This window comes from Penaeus monodon, chromosome 40, assembly GCF_015228065.2.
Source record: "Penaeus monodon isolate SGIC_2016 chromosome 40, NSTDA_Pmon_1, whole genome shotgun sequence".
In the NCBI taxonomy this organism is placed as follows: domain Eukaryota; kingdom Metazoa; phylum Arthropoda; class Malacostraca; order Decapoda; family Penaeidae; genus Penaeus; species Penaeus monodon.
The window spans coordinates 29,692,211-29,712,210 of NC_051425.1; the positions used below are offsets into that span (position 1 = coordinate 29,692,211).

Genomic DNA, 20,000 nt, shown 5'->3' on the forward strand with positions numbered 1-20,000 from the left:
GGACGAGGGGTGTGGGATTTGGGTTTCTACTAGGAGGGGTATGGGAATTTAAATCTTGTGACAAAAGGGGATTCACGTGTGTAAGGGGATGGGGGGAGGGGGATGGTGGGAGGGTTACATAAGGGATTCACGTGTGTATCCAGGAGGGAAGGGAAAGGGATAGAGGGGATGGTGGAGGGTTTTAATGTGGGCAGGTTGGGGTGGGGGGGATGGGCTGTGTTGGGGGGGGGTTAGGAGGATAGGGTGTAGGGGGATATCGTTAGGAGGAGGATGGATATCAGCAGTTACTTGCAGTGTGAAAGGAGCAGGAGTGTAAGTTTTGGAGGTTGAGTTTCAGTTTCTTTAAAGTAATCTTGAATATTTTCAATATTTTCTTTCTGAGGAGTTGGTTGGGAGTTTTGTGAGGGGGAAGAGAGGATTGGTGTCTCAAGCGTAGGGCAAAGGAAGGTGGAGGTGTTTGTGTAGTAGGGGAAGAGGGGGTGGAAGTTTGTTCTGTCTGTTACGGTAGTGCGAGGAGGGAGAGGGGAAGGTTTGGGGTTGTAGTGGTGATTGGAGTATCTGTAGTAGAGATTGGGTGTCTGGGTTTAGGAGGGCAAAAGAGTTTGACGGGGGAAGGTAGGAGGAAAGAAGAGGGGGAGTGGGTTTAGGAGAATGGTAGAATGAGCAGTTTACTGGAGTAAGGAGTAGGAGAGAAACCACGTTCTTCCTGTCGGGTTTCACGTAGTGTGGTCCAAGTTTGAATCGGAGAGTTGCTACCTCAGACTCAAATGTAGGTGGGACAGCCCCTATAAAATACATTAGGGGGGCCGCCACAGTTGGCACATGTGCGTGTTTGTGCAGAGCAGTTAGATCGGGTATGGCCAGGTTTGGGCACATAGTGGGCATCTGGCTGTGGAACGGCAATGTTTGGCTGGGTGTCCTAGACGCCAACAATTTTGGCACTGACGTGGAGGAGGTTGGTATGGACGAACAGGGAGGGAAGGTAATTTTGGCTATGTTAGTGGGTTTCTTTCGATGACCTCTGGGGGGAACGGAGTAGCATTGTACTGATGTTGCATCATAGTCTGTGAGACAGGCAAGTAGGTCTTCTCCACAGTCTGACCAACCTTTGTCATAGATTGGGCAATTTGCGGGGGAGATGAAACTGTTCCGTGCAAGTATTGAGGGTTGGAGGGGGTTTCTGCAAGGATGGGGTTACCATATAGGTCGTTAGTTTTGTTAATGCTATAGCTTGGTTTTCGGATATTACTGTGACAAGACGGGAGCGGTCGGGTCGGCTACGGAAAGAGACTTTACCTACTTGTTTTTGGAGACATTGTTGGAAGAGAAGGGTGTTGTTAGTGTAGGGAGCTGTGGGAGGGATCACGAAAATCGGTCCCCATTTGGCTGCGCTAAAGAGAGTTTTCAAATTGTTGTAGAGATAGGGGTGGGAAGGGCGGGGGCGTGACGAAGATGGAGTAGTGTAGGGGGGTATGTTATTGGGAGGGGGGTAAAAAGGCTGTAAGTGTAATAAGGGAGGATGGGGTGGTTGATGTTGGAGGGTTTTGGGGTAGAGGTGTTTAAGTTGAGATGCTGGGAGAGTGGAATGTTCCTTAAAGGGGTTGATTGTTGGGTACTGTACAGTAGGGATAGATGAGGGGGTAGTTATTGCAGTGTTCGGAGCCGTGTCAAAGGAGAGCTGGGGTCGGGAATCGGGGGTTACTCGTTGGCTATTTGATAAAGGGGGAAGCCTCATTGCCCCTAATAATGGGGATATGTTTTCATTACTAGCATGGGAAGCCTGGTTATGTTGGGATAAAAACAGTCCCACCCTCAGGGTCCCCTTGAGGGGTAAGGGCTAGGAACTAATCAGGGGAATACCGTGCCCATGGCTCCCCAGGCCGTTCAGGACTGGCACAAAATCAGCCTTTCATTCTTCAGCACGGCTCTCACACCTTAGGAGGTGGATAGCAAAGGGGTTTTGGGGAAGGGACAGAAACGAAAAGTGGAAGGAAAAAAGACCATGCAAAATTAGTTGAGTCGAGGGCTGAGTCCCAAGGTGGGGAGTTCCCCATCATTGGGCGTCTCCCCCTCCTAAGCCCCCCCCACGACAACAACGGGCAAGGGATTGGGGGGGTGTGTGTATAGAAGCAAATGTAACGCAGAACAGGTGAAGGGGCAGGTGACAGAAAAAGGGAGACCAGTCAAGTCGAAGGGTGGCCAGCACAAGAGATAGGTGGAGATGCGAGAATCGAGGAGAAAAATTAACTGGTGAAGTTGAAATTGGGAAAAACTGATTTATCAATGCGAATTACGCGGTTCACCTGTGTCCCACTGATGGCAGAAGAGGGCCTGTTTGGTTCCCCCGATTTAGCGATTCATGTTAGCAGGGCGCTTGAGGGGAGTTCACCAAAAGTACAGGATAAACGTAGGTGCTCATCTCGAGGTAGAGAGAGGACTGGTTAGACCAGGTTGCGATGTGTGATTAACTGCAAAGTACGCCTGCATTGAGAGGGTAAAGGGGGTGACGAAGAGGGTAAATCTCCACAGTGTAGGGCAGCCTGAGAACAAGGAGGTGGGGAGTCTCTTCTGGAGAGGCATTGTAGTAGAAGGTCGCGGGGTTTTAAGGTAACGTGACGTTTAGAGAAGAACGATGTAGGAAATAGATCTCTCCACCCAGGTACTAATGGATTGCAGATGTGGAGGGCGCGCATTCCTAGATAAAGGCAGATAGTGCGATGGGGAATTAGTCCCTTGGTCAGTCATTGTGAAACAAAAACCCAACGCGGCTGTCATGGTGCTGTTTTCCCAAATTTAAACCCATGTATTCCATTCAGCCAGGCACACTACACACACATTGGTAAGCTTAGGCCTTTGTATCATGTCCTCCTCTTGGCAAGGCTCTTGTTTTTTTTCCTATATAATAATAATTCATTATCATTGAAGATGACATCGACTATGACCAAGTGAATGGCAATAAGAAACAGTTACTATGACAATGGCAGTAGTATGATGATAATTCCTTTCATAAATGTAAACTGGCGATGGCAAAAACGACAATGGTAATAATAAATGCAACGTAATAAGTTATAATAATAACAGAGCCAATGGTGGTAATAATAATGTTCAGCAGGGAAACTCGTTTTAGGCGAGATTTAAAATAAACGGAGTGGGTTTTGTGGGCGGAATTTATATAATACAACTTCTTTTCACTTCGAGATGTATTCTGGAACTGTGCAATTTCCTTCCCCAGTTATAAATAATACAGAAAAATATAATTGTATTATTTACTTATTCATTGAACTTTTTCTGCTTCGCTAACATCGCCCTGTGAACCAAAATATGGCAGAAGAGGGCACTGTTGCCGTTTCCCCCTGGATATAGCGGTAAAAAAAGGGGGTTATGATTGGTAAGTGGACAGAGGGATGAAGCAAAAGGAAAGGAAAGAAGAAGGAAAGATCTTGCAAAAGTTGTGGCGAGGGCCGAGGTCCAAGGTACAGGTGATCCTATACATTGGGCTTCAGTCTCCGCCTCCTAAGCCCCCCACAACAACAATGAGCAAGGGATTGGGGGAGGGGGGGGGTTGTAATCATACTTCTGAGCGATAATGGTGTAGGTTGTCAACTAATAATGTGCATTACATTTATTCTGTCATGTTCCTCCACTGTTTTCTCCCACCGTACAATAAATGCATCAAGTTGGTGTTAGAATATGTGCCTTTCCATCTTTTCTCTTAAATATATCCATTACTTCATCTAAGAATACAACTGGCCATTTACAAATGTGTATAACCTTTTTTCAGTTGGCAGTTGTTCTTGTGAATGAAGAATTCTCTTTCTAGAAATTGCAGAATTAATTCTTTTTGGTCTGTAACCCGAAAACTCACCTCTTTAAAAGGAAAAACGGGGACAGAGACAGCCAGGAAAGAAACAATGGCATAAAAAAGAAAAGGATAGGTATAGAGACACAACTGAATAGGTGGGATAGAAGTGAGTAAAGTGAGACAAAACATAATGGCAAAAGTGTGAAATAGAAGGAATGAAAGTATATATGCAAATCTAACGAATAAAAAACAATGATTTTGCATTGCTTGCATATCCAAACAATTTTACATTGGCCATTAAGTCTTAGGATATAAAAAACAAGTTAGAAACCAAGCAGTTCCTTTATTAATATTTAATGAGAGCTTCTATACATCATTATATAAAAAAGAAAAAAAATAATAAAAATGCATCTTTTAATTAAAGGACTTGCACCATAATATGAAATACAGCATAAATACACCAAACGGAACAGCTAGACAGGGTTTATCTCTATCGTCAATGCTGGACACAATTACTTTTTCTGTGGCAATGGAGGAGGAACTGCGGCAGCTCATATGAGACACCCCTATAGATTCATGGTTTACTCATCACCTGAGAAGAAAAAAAAAGAAAAAAAGGCAGAGGATATAGATTCTATATAAACACTTTCTATATTCACATCAGCATATAAACACTATCAAACAAACAACAGCATGCCTTTTCTTTAGCACGGAATGATCACTCTCCAAAAATTTAAGAAACAAAATAAAAAGCAAAACACAAGCTTCATTATGGAACTGCTTGCTTACCCTCACCATCACCTTGTTTCTCGTTTCTTCTTCGTCTGACTCGAAGGTGTTGTCCGGGATGTCATAGAGACGAATCATGGCCTGAAGGTGAGAGAAAGAAAAGCTCTTACGATGATTCCCTTTTTATCATTACTATCATTATCATAATTACTATCACTATTAAACATCACCATCTCATCATTATAATCATCACTATCACTATTATCACAATCATTATAATTACTACTGCATCTTCTTATTACATGAATAGAATTGGGTTTGACAGGCACATGGAAGGAACTATGAACATTAACAAAGACCAAGAAAATAACTATTTCTCTTTGGTTTAATTTTTTCTACACATATATGTGCATTTCAATAAAGATGACATGACTAAAACAGTAATAATGAAAAAATAATTAAACACATTTCAAATATAAAGAGATAAATTTAAATTGTATTTACAAAATGAGTCTAAACAGGATTAGAAATTAACAAACAAAAGAAAAGCAATAGTACAAAAGCACAGAAAAAATGAGAAAAAGTCAAGAAAGAAAGGAAAAGAAGAAAACAAAAAAAGAGGAAATATTAACCAAATAAAATTCTAGCCCACCTTGTTAGGATCCTTCATGATGAGGTACTTGCCATCAGGCAGTTCATGCACATGTCAATGATGCAACGCAAAATACCCCAGCGTTATCCATGTTGAGGTTGATTTGGTTGGCAAACTCCATGGGCTTGAACTGCTGCGTCCCCAGGATCATGTGCTTGGTTGAATCACGCACATTCACACGGGACACATAGCTGGAGTTTGTGTAAATTGGATGAATATAATGTGCATATACCTGGTAAACATGTTTATATATTTACTTTTGTTTCTTTGATGCAACAGTGACAGTAGGTTGTTTTCAAGATATGTCTAATATATAGATATCTATGGATACTGGAAAGCCTAAATAGCGACAGACAATATTTCAAGTCCAGCAAGGTGAACTAGAATGAACTCATTGCCAATGGAAATGGCATGTATGTACATGCCATGCCCACGGTGAGTTCACTTTATTAATTGTTCTTACACAGAGATGGCTACACTTGTACAAAATCACCAATACGCCAATTACGAGTACTGCCTGTTTCGCTCATTCACCCTTTTCCTTGATCTATGAAAATATTTACGTTATCTTATTTTACTAATGTTTATAAAATTATACTAATTATTATGTTTATAATAAAAATAATGGCACTGATATTCATAGCATTTGTAAAAAAACATGTTTTTCCCGCCAATTCAAGGAAAGGTTGAAATCAGGTAAGATAACAAAGTCTACTAATTGACTCCTTTGTGGCTGAGCACTAGCAGAGCCATGTATGTGCAGAGACATTTCATTAAAAAAATTAAAAATGAGCACAATATTTTCCCCACTTTTTATGCATCTTCCCTGGTGGCATGTGGTTAAGTAAGGTGTAAATACATCATTACACATGTAGTGTTAATTTTGTATGGTTTTAAGTTCTCATCTTCTAATTCAACAAATAAATCTAATATATTTTTAACTTGTATCTCTTAGCTTATACTTAATCACTAATAATCATACAATATTTTATACTACACTACTAGCAACATATTTCATTCAAAAATATATTCAAAAACAAAATAAAACAGCCACTAACCCGAACTTGATCTGGTCCGAGCCTGCCAAGATAGCCTGAACTGTCCTTTTTGCAAGTTTACAGGCATTATTCTTCAGCTCATTGGCCAACACAGCACCACGCTGAGTGTCCAACTTCTGGCGCCAGTCTACCCCCTGAGTACTTGGAGTCCATTCATTCAATGCCTAATAAAATGTGGGGGAAGAAAAAATGGCCTTTACTTAAAATAATTGTGCAAACGATAAGAATGACAGGGCGAGATACAGAAAATTATGGTCTTAAATGGACACATAGTCAAAAGATAAAAATAATTACAACCAGCTGTCAAGAAATGGCAAAGATAACATTGTACATGGATAAGTAAATATATAATGTAATTTAATTGTATATGGACCTACACTTATTAACCCTTTGCCGACGGGTCTCATGTGCGTACAAGCCATGGCATCCCTGGACTCTCTGCCGGGTGGCATGTACATACATGCCATGGTGAGCGTGGCCCGTTTTCCCGGGGCATGTATGGCCATCCCAAGAGTTTATTTTGCTAGGGTTATGGCAAATATTTTTTTGCCACTGAAAATGTGATTAAGTAGTTTTCACACTTTTCTCATTTTCCTAAACTATGCATTCATAAAGGCTTCTCGGGCTTCCGAGGACAGCGTCTAAAAAATTACGTCGGTAATCGGGCCGCGCCTCGTGAAATATGCCAGTCACCGCGTGACTGTGTGGAGAAATTGTACATGTGTGTCAGGAGGAAGTGGGGGAGGGAGCTGGGGAGATAAAGAACTGACATATATGTGCAAAAGGGTGGTGTGTTCATGTATATGTATATACATATACTTATAATATATTACATATACTTATATATATATATATATATATATATATATATTTTATATAATATATATTATATATATATATATATATATATAATATATATAATATAAAATTTTATATTATATATCTGTGTGTGTGGGGTGTGTGTGTGTTTTGTGTGTACGTGTGTGTGTACGTGTTCGTGTGTGTGTGTATGTGTGTGTACGTGTGTGTACGTGCGTGTGCACGTGTACGTGTGTGTAGTGTGTGTACGTGTGTGTGTGTACGGTGTGTGTGTTCGTGTGTGTTTACATGTACATACGTTATTTGTGAGTATTGCGGGAGTGGGTGGAGGTTGAGAGTGTGGCATAAATGTAAAAAAAGGTCAAGTCAAGCAAAGGATCAGGAAGAAGAAACGAACAAAAGAACGAAAAGAAAAAAAAAAAAATCACGTATTTATAAAAACACTGAACATAAAATTATATCTATATGGAAGTGAAAATATAAACCTGTGAAACAAAAGTTTATCTTATAAATAACTTGAAAAAAATGCAAAGAAAATACAACAAAACCTACGGTTTCAAATCCATGATGCCCAAAAACTGCTTATTTTTTTCAGAGTATAGAGTGAATAATGATCAACTATGGAGTCTATATAAACCAAAAAATCCTACAGTCTTGATTTATCAGAAAATATGGAAAATAAAGACCTTAGAAAATAATAATACTGAAAATACAACATGGTTCTTAGTATTACGAAGAAACGGCAAGGGAGCTGGTATTGGGCATGAGCGGTCGCGCATGCTAGGGTGACGATATGAGCCCACGGGAGTGGGGCCCGGGCCACTATGAATATACCCAGGAGATAGTACTTGCGCATCGGAAATCACCGTCGGCAAGGGGTTAGAGGAGAAAAAAAATTTTGAAATAACATGCATACACACATACCTTAAGCTCCTTGTAAAGCTTTCAACATTTTTAAATCTTACATAATTAACTGATGAGCTACATATCGAGCAAGGAAACACAACCACAATTTTTTTTATTCATGTTCCTACTTTGTAGAAGATATAATTATGTGTAACAAATAAGAATTTTGGTCACTATTTTGCAAAAAAGGTAATTCTAGTCCATGCTATGGTAGGGTTAATTAGTCCACAACTAATGAACAGTTATCTAAGCTTTTTTTCATATGATAATAAATCAGTGGTATACCTTGATATTGATGAACTGCACATTTTTCCACCCCCCTGGAAAGAGCAGTTTGGCGGCACCGGTAATGTCATTGCCGGGTTCCACTTTCGTAGGGGATCCACAGGGGCACTTCTCCTCATCTCATCAAAGAAGGTTTCTCATGCTCGAATTTGTACCTGCCATCCTGTGAACCAAAGAAGTTCAGATGCAGACTTTCCCGAAGTTCTTTTTGCTACTGTCCGTCAATAATAGTGATTTGTAGTTTTAATCAATGACCATTGTTAATCAGAACAGGGCTAAAAGAGATAATTACAAATATTAACAAAGTATGTTATAATAACATATGCAAACAATACATACTTTCCTGAGAATGCTGCGAGAAATTGGTGATGAGGTGGCTCAGGGAGGTTTGTGGGGAGTTGAGGGATTCCTTTCTGAGGGGTTCGCTGAGGCTCACTGCCGTAGCAGATCTGGAATAAATGTATGTCAAGAAAGGATCCATGCTTTCTTTTTTCTACCTCCCCCCCCTGCTTATTAGAAGAATCAATGACAAGATCAGTTTTGCTCATAATCTGCCAAGATTTTGACACACACACACACACACAACATATGTATATATATATAATATATATATATTATATATATATATATATATGAATACATACTATACATATATATACATATATATTAATAATAATAAAAATAACAATAATATACAATAAATCAATATATAACATAATAATACAACATAATACATAAAATTTTTAATACATTTATATACATAGTTAGTAAAATATATATACATATATATACATACATATACATATATATACATACATACATTACATATGCATATATATATACATACATATACAAACATATATTACATACAACACATTAACATAAAAACATACAAACATATATATACATATAACAATAATATACATATACCACATATATTATATATAACATATAAGTAATAGATACAAGATATATATACTATACATATAATATATAACATATAAAACATATTATATACATATCCACATATAATATAAACATATACATATAAAACATATACATATATATATTACATATACACAATAATATAATATACACATATGATTTACGATATTTTATATATATATAATACATATACAAATATATTTTTGCATATTAATACATATATTATGCATACTTTATTTTATACATATATCATATACTATAAAATACATTACATATATTACATAACATTATTACATTACATATATATAATATAAAGTATGTATATATATAAAATGTTGCTAATATATAATATGTATATATATATGAAATATAATATATATATGTATATATTATATATACATATATATATATAATATATATATATATTTTATATATATACATATTATATATATATATGTATATATAATGTATATGAATAATATGTGTATATATGGTAATATGTATTGTATATATAGTATATTATATGTAGCATATATATATGTATAAAATTTTGGCATATATATATATTTGTATATGTTATATATATATAATTATATATGCGTATATTTTATGTGTATATGTATATATATATATGTATATGTATATATATGTATATGTATGTGTTTTGTATGTAATATATTGTATATGTATATGTATGTATTATATATATGCATATGTTATGTATGTATGTAATATATGTATATGTATGTATATATATGTATATATATATGAAATTATATTGTAATATATATGTATATATATATGTATATATATATGTATATATATATGTATATGTATTATATGTATATATAATATATATATACATATGGTGTGTGTGTGTGTGTGTGTGTCAAAATCTTGGCAGATTAATGAGCAAAACTGATTTTTGTCATTGATTCATTGCATAATAAGCAGGGGGGGGAGGAGAAAAGAAAAAAGAAAAGCAGGAATCCTTGTCTGTGACATGACATTTATTCCAGATCTGCTAACGGTCAGTGGACCTCAAACGAACCCCCTCAGGAGGAAGGAACTCCCTCAATCCCCACGAAACCTCTCCCTGGAAGCCACCTTCATCAACCATAAATTTTTCGCAGCAAGTTCTCAGGAATGTATGTATTAAGTTTGCATATGTTATTATAGACATACTTTTTAAATATTTGTAAATTATCTCTTTTAGCATCCTGTTCCATAGATATAAACAATGGTCATTGATTAAGATCTGACAAGATCACATATTATTTACGGACAAGTATGCAAAGAAGAACTTCAGGGATACAGTCTGACATTCTGGAACTTCCTTTGGTTCACAGGATGGGAAAAAGGTACAAGTTCGAGCATGAGAATCCCTTCTTAGATGAGGATGAGGAGGATGAGGTGGCCCCTGTGGGATACGCTACAGAAAGTGGAACCTGGGCAATGACATTAGCCTGGTGGCCCCGCAAAAGAGCAGACTCTTTCCCGGGTGTGGAAACGATGTGCAGTTTATCAATATCAAAGGGAAAACCACATGAGTTTATTATCACTAATGATTTAAGCTTAGAATAACTGTTCATTTAGTTGATGGACTAATTTAACACCTACCATAGCATGGACTAGAAATTACCTTTTGCAAAATAGTGACCAAAATTCTTATTTGTTACACATAATTATATCTTCTACAAAGTAGGAAAATGAATAAAAAAAATTGTGGTTTTGCTCCTTGCTCGATATGTAGCTCATCAGTTAATTATGTAAGATTTAACAATGTTGAAAGCTTTACAAGGAGCTTAAGGTATGTGTGTATGCAATGTTATTTCAAAATTTTTTTTCTCCTCTAACCCCTTGCCGACGGGTGATTTCCCGATGCGCAAGTACTATCTCCTGGGGTATATTCATAGTGGCCCGGGCCCCACTGCCGTGGGCTCATATCGTCACCCTAGCATGCGCGGGCCGCTCATGCCCAATACCAGCATCCCTTGCCGTTTCTTCGTAATACTAAGAAAACCCATGTTGTATTTTCAGTATTATTATTTTCTAAGGTCTTTATTTTCCATATTTTCTGATTTAAAACAAGACTGTAGGATATTTTTGTTGTTATATAGACTCCATAGTTGATCATTATTCACTCCCATACTCTGAATAAAATAAGCAGTGTGTGGCATCATGGAGTTGAAACCGGGTAGGTTTTGTTGTATTTTCTTTTGCATTTTTTTCAAGTTATTTTATAATATAAACTTTAGTTTCAAATGTTTTATATTTTCACTTCCATATAGATAAATTTATGTTCAGTGTTTTTTTTAAATACGTGATTTTTTTTTTTTTCTTTTTGTTCTTTTGTTCGTTTCTTCTTCCCCGATCCTTTGCTTGACTTGACCTTTTTCACATTTATGCCAAAACTCTCAACCTCCACCCACTCCCGGGAATACTCACAAATACACGTATGTACATGTAAACACACACGAAAACACACACACACGTACACACACAGAAGTACACACACGTACACACACGTACACACACACACGTACCACACGTACACACACATACACACACAACCACACACACGTTACACACACACGTACACACACACACACACACACACCCCAAAACACACACACACACCCCACAACCCCACACCCCCACACCCCACACAGATATTTTATATAAAATATATATATATATTATATATTATATATATATATATATGTATTTTTATATATAAGTATATGTATATAATATAAGTATATGTATATAATATAAAATGGAACACACACACCCTTTTTCACATAATGTCAAGTTCTTGATCTCCCCAGCTCCCTCCCCACTTTTCTGACACACATGTACAATTTCTCCACACAGTCACGCGGTGACTGGCATATTTCACGAGGCGCGGCCGATACCGACGTAATTTTTTTGACGCTGTCCTCGGAAGCCCGAGAAGCCTTTATGAAATGCAATAGTATAGGAAAATGAGAAAAAGTGTGAAAACTACTTAATCACATTTTCAGTGGCAAAAAAATATTTTGCCATAACCCTAGCAAAAAACTCTTGGCATGGCCATACATGCCCGGAATACGGGCCCCGCTCACCATGGCATGTATGTACATGCCACCCGGCAGAGAGTCCAGGCATGCCATGGCTTGTACGCACATGAGACCCGTCGGCAAAGGGTTAATAAGGTAGGTCCATATACAATTAGAATTTACATTATATATTTACTTATCCATGTACAATGTTATCTTTGCCATTTTGACAGCTGGTTGTAATTATTTTATCTTTTGACTATGTGTCCATTTAAGACCATAATTTTCTGTATCTCGCCCTGTCATTCTTATCGTTTGCAAATTATTTTAAGAAAGGCCATTTTTCTTCCCCACATTTTATTAGGCATTGAATGAATGGGACTCCAAGTACTCAGGAGGGTAGACTGGCGCCAGAAGTTGGACACTCAGCGTGGTGCTGTGTTGGCCAATGAGCTGAAGAATAATGCCTGTAAACTTGCAAAATGGACAGTTCAGGCTATCTTGGCAGGCTCGGACCAGATCAAGTTCGGGTTAGTGGCTGTTTTATTTTGTTTTTGAATATATTTTTGAATGAAATATGTTGCTAGTAGTGTAGTATAAAATATTGTATGATTATTAGTGATTAAGTATAAGGCTAAGAGATACAAGTTTAAAAATATATTAGATTTATTTGTTGAATTAGAAGATGAGAACTTAAAACCATACAAAATTAACACTACATGTGTAATGATGTATTTACAACCTTACTTAACCACATGCCACCAGGGAAGATGCATAAAAAGTGGGGAAAATATTGTGCTCCTTTTTTATTTTTTGTGAAATGTCTCTGTACATAGATGGCTCTGCTAGTGATCAGCCACAAAGGAGTCAATCAGTAGACTTGTGACCTTACCTGATTTCACCTTTCCTTGAATTGGCGGGGAAAAAAACATGTTTTTTACAAATGCTATGAATATCAGTGCCATTATTTTTATTATAAACATAATAATTAGTATAATTTTATAAACATTAGTAAAATAAGATAACGTAAAATATTTTCATAGATCAAGGAAAAGGGTGAATGAGCGAAACAGGCAGTACTCGTAATTGGCGTATGGTGATTTTGTACAAGTGTAGCCATCTCTGTGTAAGAACAATTAATAAAGTGAACTCACCGTGGGCATGGCATGTACATACATGCCATTTCCATTGGCAATGAGTTCATTCTAGTTCACCTTGCTGGACTTGAAATATTGTCTGTCGCTATTTAGGCTTTCCAGTATCCATAGATATCTATATATTAGACATATCTTGAAAACAACCTACTGTCACTGTTGCATCAAAGAAACAAAAGTAAATATATAAACATGTTTACCAGGTATATGCACATTATATTCATCCAATTTACACAAACTCCAGCTATGTGTCCCGTGTGAATGTGCGTGATTCAACCAAGCACATGATCCTGGGGACGCAGCAGTTCAAGCCCATGGAGTTTGCCAACCAAATCAACCTCAACATGGATAACGCCTGGGGTATTTTGCGTTGCATCATTGACATGTGCATGAAACTGCCTGATGGCAAGTACCTCATCATGAAGGATCCTAACAAGGTGGGCTAGAATTTTATTTGGTTAATATTTCCTCTTTTTTTGTTTCTTTTTTCCTTTCTTTCTTTGACTTTTTCTCATTTTTTCTGTGCTTTGTACTATTGCTTTCTTTTGTTGTTAATTTCTAATCCTGTTTAGACTCATTTTGTAAATACAATTTAAATTTATCTCTTTATATTTGAAATGTGTTTAATTATTTTTCATTATTACTGTTTTAGTCATGTCATCTTTATTGAAATGCACATATATGTGTAGAAAAAAATTAAACCAAAGAGAAATAGTTATTTTCTTGGTCTTTGTTAATGTTCATAGTTCCTTCCATGTGCCTGTCAAACCCAATTCTATTCATGTAATAAGAAGATGCAGTAGTAATTATAATGATTGTGATAATAGTGATAGTGATGATTATAATGATGAGATGGTGATGTTAATAGTGATAGTAATTATGATAATGATAGTAATGATAAAAAGGGAATCATCGTAAGAGCATTTCTTTCTCTCACCTTCAGGCCATGATTCGTCTCTATGACATCCCGGACAACACCTTCGAGTCAGACGAAGAAGAAAACGAGAAACAAGGTGATGGTGAGGGTAAGCAAGCAGTTCCATAATGAAGCTTGTGTTTGTTTTTATTTTGTTTCTTAATTTTTGGAGAGTGATCATTCCGTGCTAAAGAAAAGGCATGCTGTTGTTTGTTTGATAGTGTTTATATGCTGATGTGAATATAGAAAGTGTTTATATAGAATCTATATCCTCTGCCTTTTTTTCTTTTTTTTTCTTCTCAGGTGATGAGTAAACCATGAAATCTATAGGGGTGTCTCATATGAGCTGCCGCAGTTCCTCCTCCATTGCCACAGAAAAAGTAATTGTGTCCAGCATTGACGATAGAGATCAACCTGTCTAGCTGTTCCGTTTGGTGTATTTTATGCTGTATTTTCATATTATGGTGCAAGTCCTTTAATTAAAAGATGCATTTTTATTATTTTTTTTCTTTTTTATATAATGATGTATAGAAGCTCTCATTAAATATTAATAAAGGAACTGCTTGGTTTTCTAACTTGTTTTTTATATCCTAAGACTTAATGGCCAATGTAAAATTGTTTGGATATGCAAGCAATGCAAAATCATTGTTTTTTATTCGTTAGATTTGCATATATACTTTCATTCCTTCTATTTCACACTTTTGCCATTATGTCTGTCTCACTTTACTCACTTCTATCCCACCTATTCAGTTGTGTCTCTATACCTATCCTTTTCTTTTTTATGCCATTGTTTCTTTCCTGGCTGTCTCTGTCCCCGTTTTTCCTTTTAAAGAGGTGAGTTTTCGGGTTACAGACCAAAAAGAATTAATTCTGCAATTTCTAGAAAGAGAATTCTTCATTCACAAGAACAACTGCCAACTGAAAAAAGGTTATACACATTTGTAAATGGCCAGTTGTATTCTTAGATGAAGTAATGGATATATTTAAGAGAAAAGATGGAAAGGCACATATTCTAACACCAACTTGATGCTTTTATTGTAGGGTGGGAGAAAACAGTGGAGGAACAACAGAAAAAAGTAATGCAATTTTTTTTTTTGCAACCTACACCATTATCGCTGAATATATTACCCCCCCCCCCCCCCCAATCCCTTGCTCATTTTTTTTGGGGGGGCTTGGGCGGAGACTAAAGCCCAATGTATGGGATCACCTGTACCTTTACCTGGGCCCCGCCAAAACTTTTTGCAAGATTTTTCCCTTTCTTCTTTCCTTTTTTCCTTTTCTGCTTCATCCCCTGTCCCTTACCAAATCAAAAACTCCCTTTTTACTCGCTATATCCGGGGGAAGGCAACAGGCCCTCTTCTGCCATTTTTTTGGTTCAAGGGCGATGTTACAAGCAAAATTTTCAATGAATAAGAAAAAATACAATTTATTTTTCTGATTATTTTAACGGGGGAAGGAATTGCACAGTTCCGAATACATTCGAAGTAAAAAAAATTGTATTTAAATAAATTCCCCCCAAAACCCACCCCCCTTTTATTTAAATCTCGCCTAAAACATTTTCCCCTTGCTAACAATTTTACCACCATTGCTCTGTTATTTTTTAAACTTTTTTAGTTCCATTTTTTATTACCATTGTCTTTTTGCCATCCCCATTTTTTACTTTTAAAAGGGAATTTTTCATATACTACTGCCTTGTCATAGTAACGTTTTTTTATTGCCTTCCCCTTGGTCTAGTCATGTCATCTTAAATGAAATGACTTATTTTATTATAGAAAAAAAGACAAAAGCCTTGCCAAGAGGGGGACATAAACAAAGGCCTAAGCTTACCAATGTGTGTGTAGTGTGCCTGGCTGAATGGAATACATTTTAAATTTGGGAAAAACAGCACCATGACACCCGCTTGTTTTGTTTCAAATGAGCCCAAAGGACTAATTCCCCATGGGCACTATTCCCCTTTTTATCTGGGACATGGCGCCCTCCACATCGCAATCCTTATACTGGGGGGGAAGATCTTTTTCCCTACATCTGTTCTTTCAAAAACGTCACGTTCCCTAGACCCCTGCGTACCCTACTACAATGCCTCTCAAAAGAACTCCTCACCTCCTTGTTCTCACTGCCCTACATGTGGGATTTACCCTCTTCTCCCCCCCCTTCACCCCTAAACTGCAGGCGACTTTTCGCCAGTTAATACACCATCGCAACCGGGTCAAACCCCATCCTCTCTCTCCCTCGAAGATGAGCACCCAACGATAACCTGTACTTGGGAGACAGTTCCTCAAGCGTCTGTCTAAAACTAATCCTGAACCCGGGGGGAACAACAACACCCCCTCTTCGCCATCTGGGAAAAAGGTGAACCGTGTAATTCGCATTGATAATCAGCTTCATAATTTAAAACTTCCCCAGTTAATTTTTCCCCTCGATTCCGCATCCCCACCTTCTCCTTGTGCGGGCCCCCCTTCACTTGACCTGGTCTCCCTTTTTTCGTTCCCCCTGTCTTCACCTTTTGCTTTCATCATTTTGCTTCATACACACACCCCCCCCCAACCCTTGCCCGTTTTGTCGTGGGGGGGTTGGGAGGCGGAGAGGGCCCCCAATGGGGGGAAACCCCCCAGCCGGGGACTCACCCCCCGACTCAACAATTTTGCATGGTCTTTTTTCCTTTCCCCCACTTTTCGTTTCTTCCCTTTCCCCAAACCCTTCTGCTCCCCACCTCAAAAGGTTGAGAGCCGTGCAAAAGATGAAAGCGACTTTGTCCAGTCCAACGGCCTGAGGGGGGCCATGGGCACGGTTTTCCCCCTGTTTTTAGTTACCTACCCCTTTACCCCTCAAGGGGACCCTGGGGGGTGGATTTTTTTACCCCCAAACAAACCCGGGCTTCCAGCTAATAAAAACAATCCCCATTTTTAGGGGCAATGAGGTTCCCCCCTTTATCAAAACCCCCAAACGATGTAAACCCCCCCGTCCCTGACCCGGGCTCCCTTTTGACACGGCTCCAAACACTGCAATAATACCCCCCTCACTATCCTATTTTGTACAGTACCCCAATCAACCCTTAAGGAACATTTCCACCCCCCCCACATGCTCAACTTAAACACCTCTACCCCCACAACCCCCAAACATCAACCCCCCCATCCCCCTTATTAACACCTTACGCCTTTTTACCCACCTCCCAAAAAACACTCCCCTCCCCAAAATACCCATCTTCTCCGCCCCCCCCCTTCACACCCCTATCCTAAACATTTTGAATATCTCTTTAGCGCAGCCAAAGGGGACCGATTTTTCGTGATCCCTCCCACAGCTCCCTACCTAACAACCCCTTTCCCACAAGTCCCCAAAAAACAAGTGGGAAAGTCTCTTTCCCCGACCGACCCGACCGCCCCCGTCGTCACAGAAATATCCGAAAACCAAGCATAGCATTAACAAAACTAACTGACCATATGGAAACCCCCATCCTTCAAACCCCCTCCAACCCTCAAAACTTGCACCGGAACAGTTTCAACTCCCCCCAAAAATTTCCCCAAACTATGGGGTTGGTTTGATGTGGGAAGAAATTTTGTTAAGATTGATGAACATATTTAAATGTATGTTTAAGGTATGAAGAAAATAAATGAAATTATTTTTTCCCCCCTGTTTGTCCCAAAAACCAACCCCTTCCTCCAGTCAGTGCCAAAATTTGTTGGCGTCTGGAAACCCCGCCCAAAAATTGCCGTTCCACACCAGATCCCACTATGGCCCAACCGGCCATCCCGATCTAATGCTTGCACAATCACGCACATGTCAACTTTGGGGGCCCCCCCTAAATTTTTTTATAGGGGGTGTCCCACCTACAAATTTACTGAGGTACAACTCTCCGATTCAACTTTGGGCTCACACTACGTGAAGCCGACAGGAACACGTGTTTTTTCTCTACTCCTTTCTCCGTAATCTGCCATTCTAAACCCAAATTTTCCTAAACCCCCTCCCCCCCTTCTACCTCCTACCTTCCCCTCAACTCTTTTGCCCTCCAAACCCCGACACTCCAATCTCTACTACAGAATCCAAACACCCTACAACCCAAACCCTTCCCCCCCCCCCCTCCTCGCACTCCCGAACAGAAGAACAACGTTCCACCCCTCTTCCCCCACTACACAAAAACCTCCACCTTCCCCTTTCCCCTACCTTGAGACACCAATCCCCTTTCCCCCCCTCCAAAACTCCCCAAACCAAATCCCCAAAAAAACTTTTGAAAATATTTAAGATTTCTTAAGGAAAAAGACACTCAAACCCCCAATCTTACAACTCCTTCCCTTTAACTGCAATAACTGCTGAATCCTCCTCCCTAACGATACCCCCCTACCCCATCCTCCTAACCCCTCCCCAAAACAGCCCATCCCCCCCCCCCAAACCCCGCCCCCATTTAACCCCCCCCCTCCCCTCATCCCTTTCCCTTCCCTCCTGGGGTACACACGGAACCCTTAGTAACCCTCCCACCATCCCCTCTATCCCCTTTACTCCCCCCTTGATACAACGTAATCCCTTTGTCAAAGTTCCCCCCTTTCCCCAGACCCTCTGTCTCCTAAACCCCCCCCTAGTAGAAAACCAAATCCCCACCTCTCCATCTCGACCTCTCGTTCCTTATCCCACCCTCTAGCTTCCCCCTAAAAACTCCAAACAACTACAATCTATACACTAAAGTATAACTACCATCATTGGGAAATTCGCGGGTTTCCACTCCCACAGACTGACCTTTGCATATCCTTTCCTCTTATAACCCATCTATTGTAGCCCTTTAAGAGCCTTTCTTTCACATCCCCCAATACCAATCCCCCAATTTTCATTGTCTCTTCCCCCATTCCCTTTAGTCTCGCCATACTTCCCCCGCTTTCCCCACCATCCCCCTTCACCCACCTCCCAAAAATCGAATCCTTTCGAATCCCCCTTTTTGTTCCAAAAACCATTTTTCTTCCTCAAACGCAACAACCCCCCATCTAATCAAACCCTTTCCACACCCACTCTAACCCTTTCACTCACCACCTTTTCCCCTTATACAACTAAAATAAAACCAACCCCCTTCCCTAACATTTAAATATTGCCTGCCTTAGAGTCTAGCACTTTATCGCTTTTAACCATTAACCTTATAACCCCACCACCACACACACACAACACACCAAACACACCCCACACCAACACACACACACCGCCCCCCACACATTTTAAATTTGTATTTTTATTATACATATATATATATAATATATAATTTTATTAAATTTAATATATATATTTATATAATAATTAATAATAATATAATAAATATAAATATATATATTTTTATATATTATATTAATTAATTTTATATATATATATATATGGTATTACGTATTTTGTTACTATAAAATAAAAGTTGATAGGGATATATAATATATAATATTATATTATATATTATATATATATATTTTATATATAAAATATTATATATATATATTGATTAAAATTATTTTAATGATATATAATATATGATATTATAATATATATATAATAAAATTTTATGTATAATTTAAAAAATATAAAAAAATTAATTAATGTGTGTATATATTTATATTGATATATATATATAAAATTTTTATTTTTTTTTATATATTTTTATTTAAAATATGCACACATACATTTTGTTGTGATGTGTTTGACATGGTGTATCTACTACTTGTTGATGGTTT

At 38.2% G+C, this 20,000-nt stretch overlaps 1 protein-coding gene and 1 pseudogene across 2 annotated transcripts; one reads left to right on the forward strand and one right to left on the reverse strand.

The window, feature by feature from the left end:
• Positions 1–4,129: 4,129 nt before the first annotated feature.
• On the reverse strand, positions 4,130–6,708 carry LOC119598083 (annotated as a pseudogene).
• Positions 6,709–12,605: 5,897 nt separating this feature from the next.
• On the forward strand, positions 12,606–14,877 carry LOC119597809 (eukaryotic translation initiation factor 3 subunit D-like). 2 transcript variants are annotated; one of them, XM_037947450.1, is made up of 4 exons: positions 12,606–12,767; positions 13,636–13,828; positions 14,335–14,416; positions 14,611–14,877. In XM_037947450.1, exons 1-4 carry the CDS (start codon positions 12,613–12,615, stop codon positions 14,619–14,621), a joined length of 441 nt encoding a protein of 146 aa, XP_037803378.1. In that variant the 5' UTR covers positions 12,606–12,612; the 3' UTR covers positions 14,622–14,877. The 2 variants fall into 2 exon arrangements, with proteins under 2 accessions (XP_037803378.1, XP_037803379.1); XM_037947451.1 differs by having other exon boundaries at positions 14,335–14,404.
• The last annotated feature ends 5,123 nt before the right edge of the window (positions 14,878–20,000 follow it).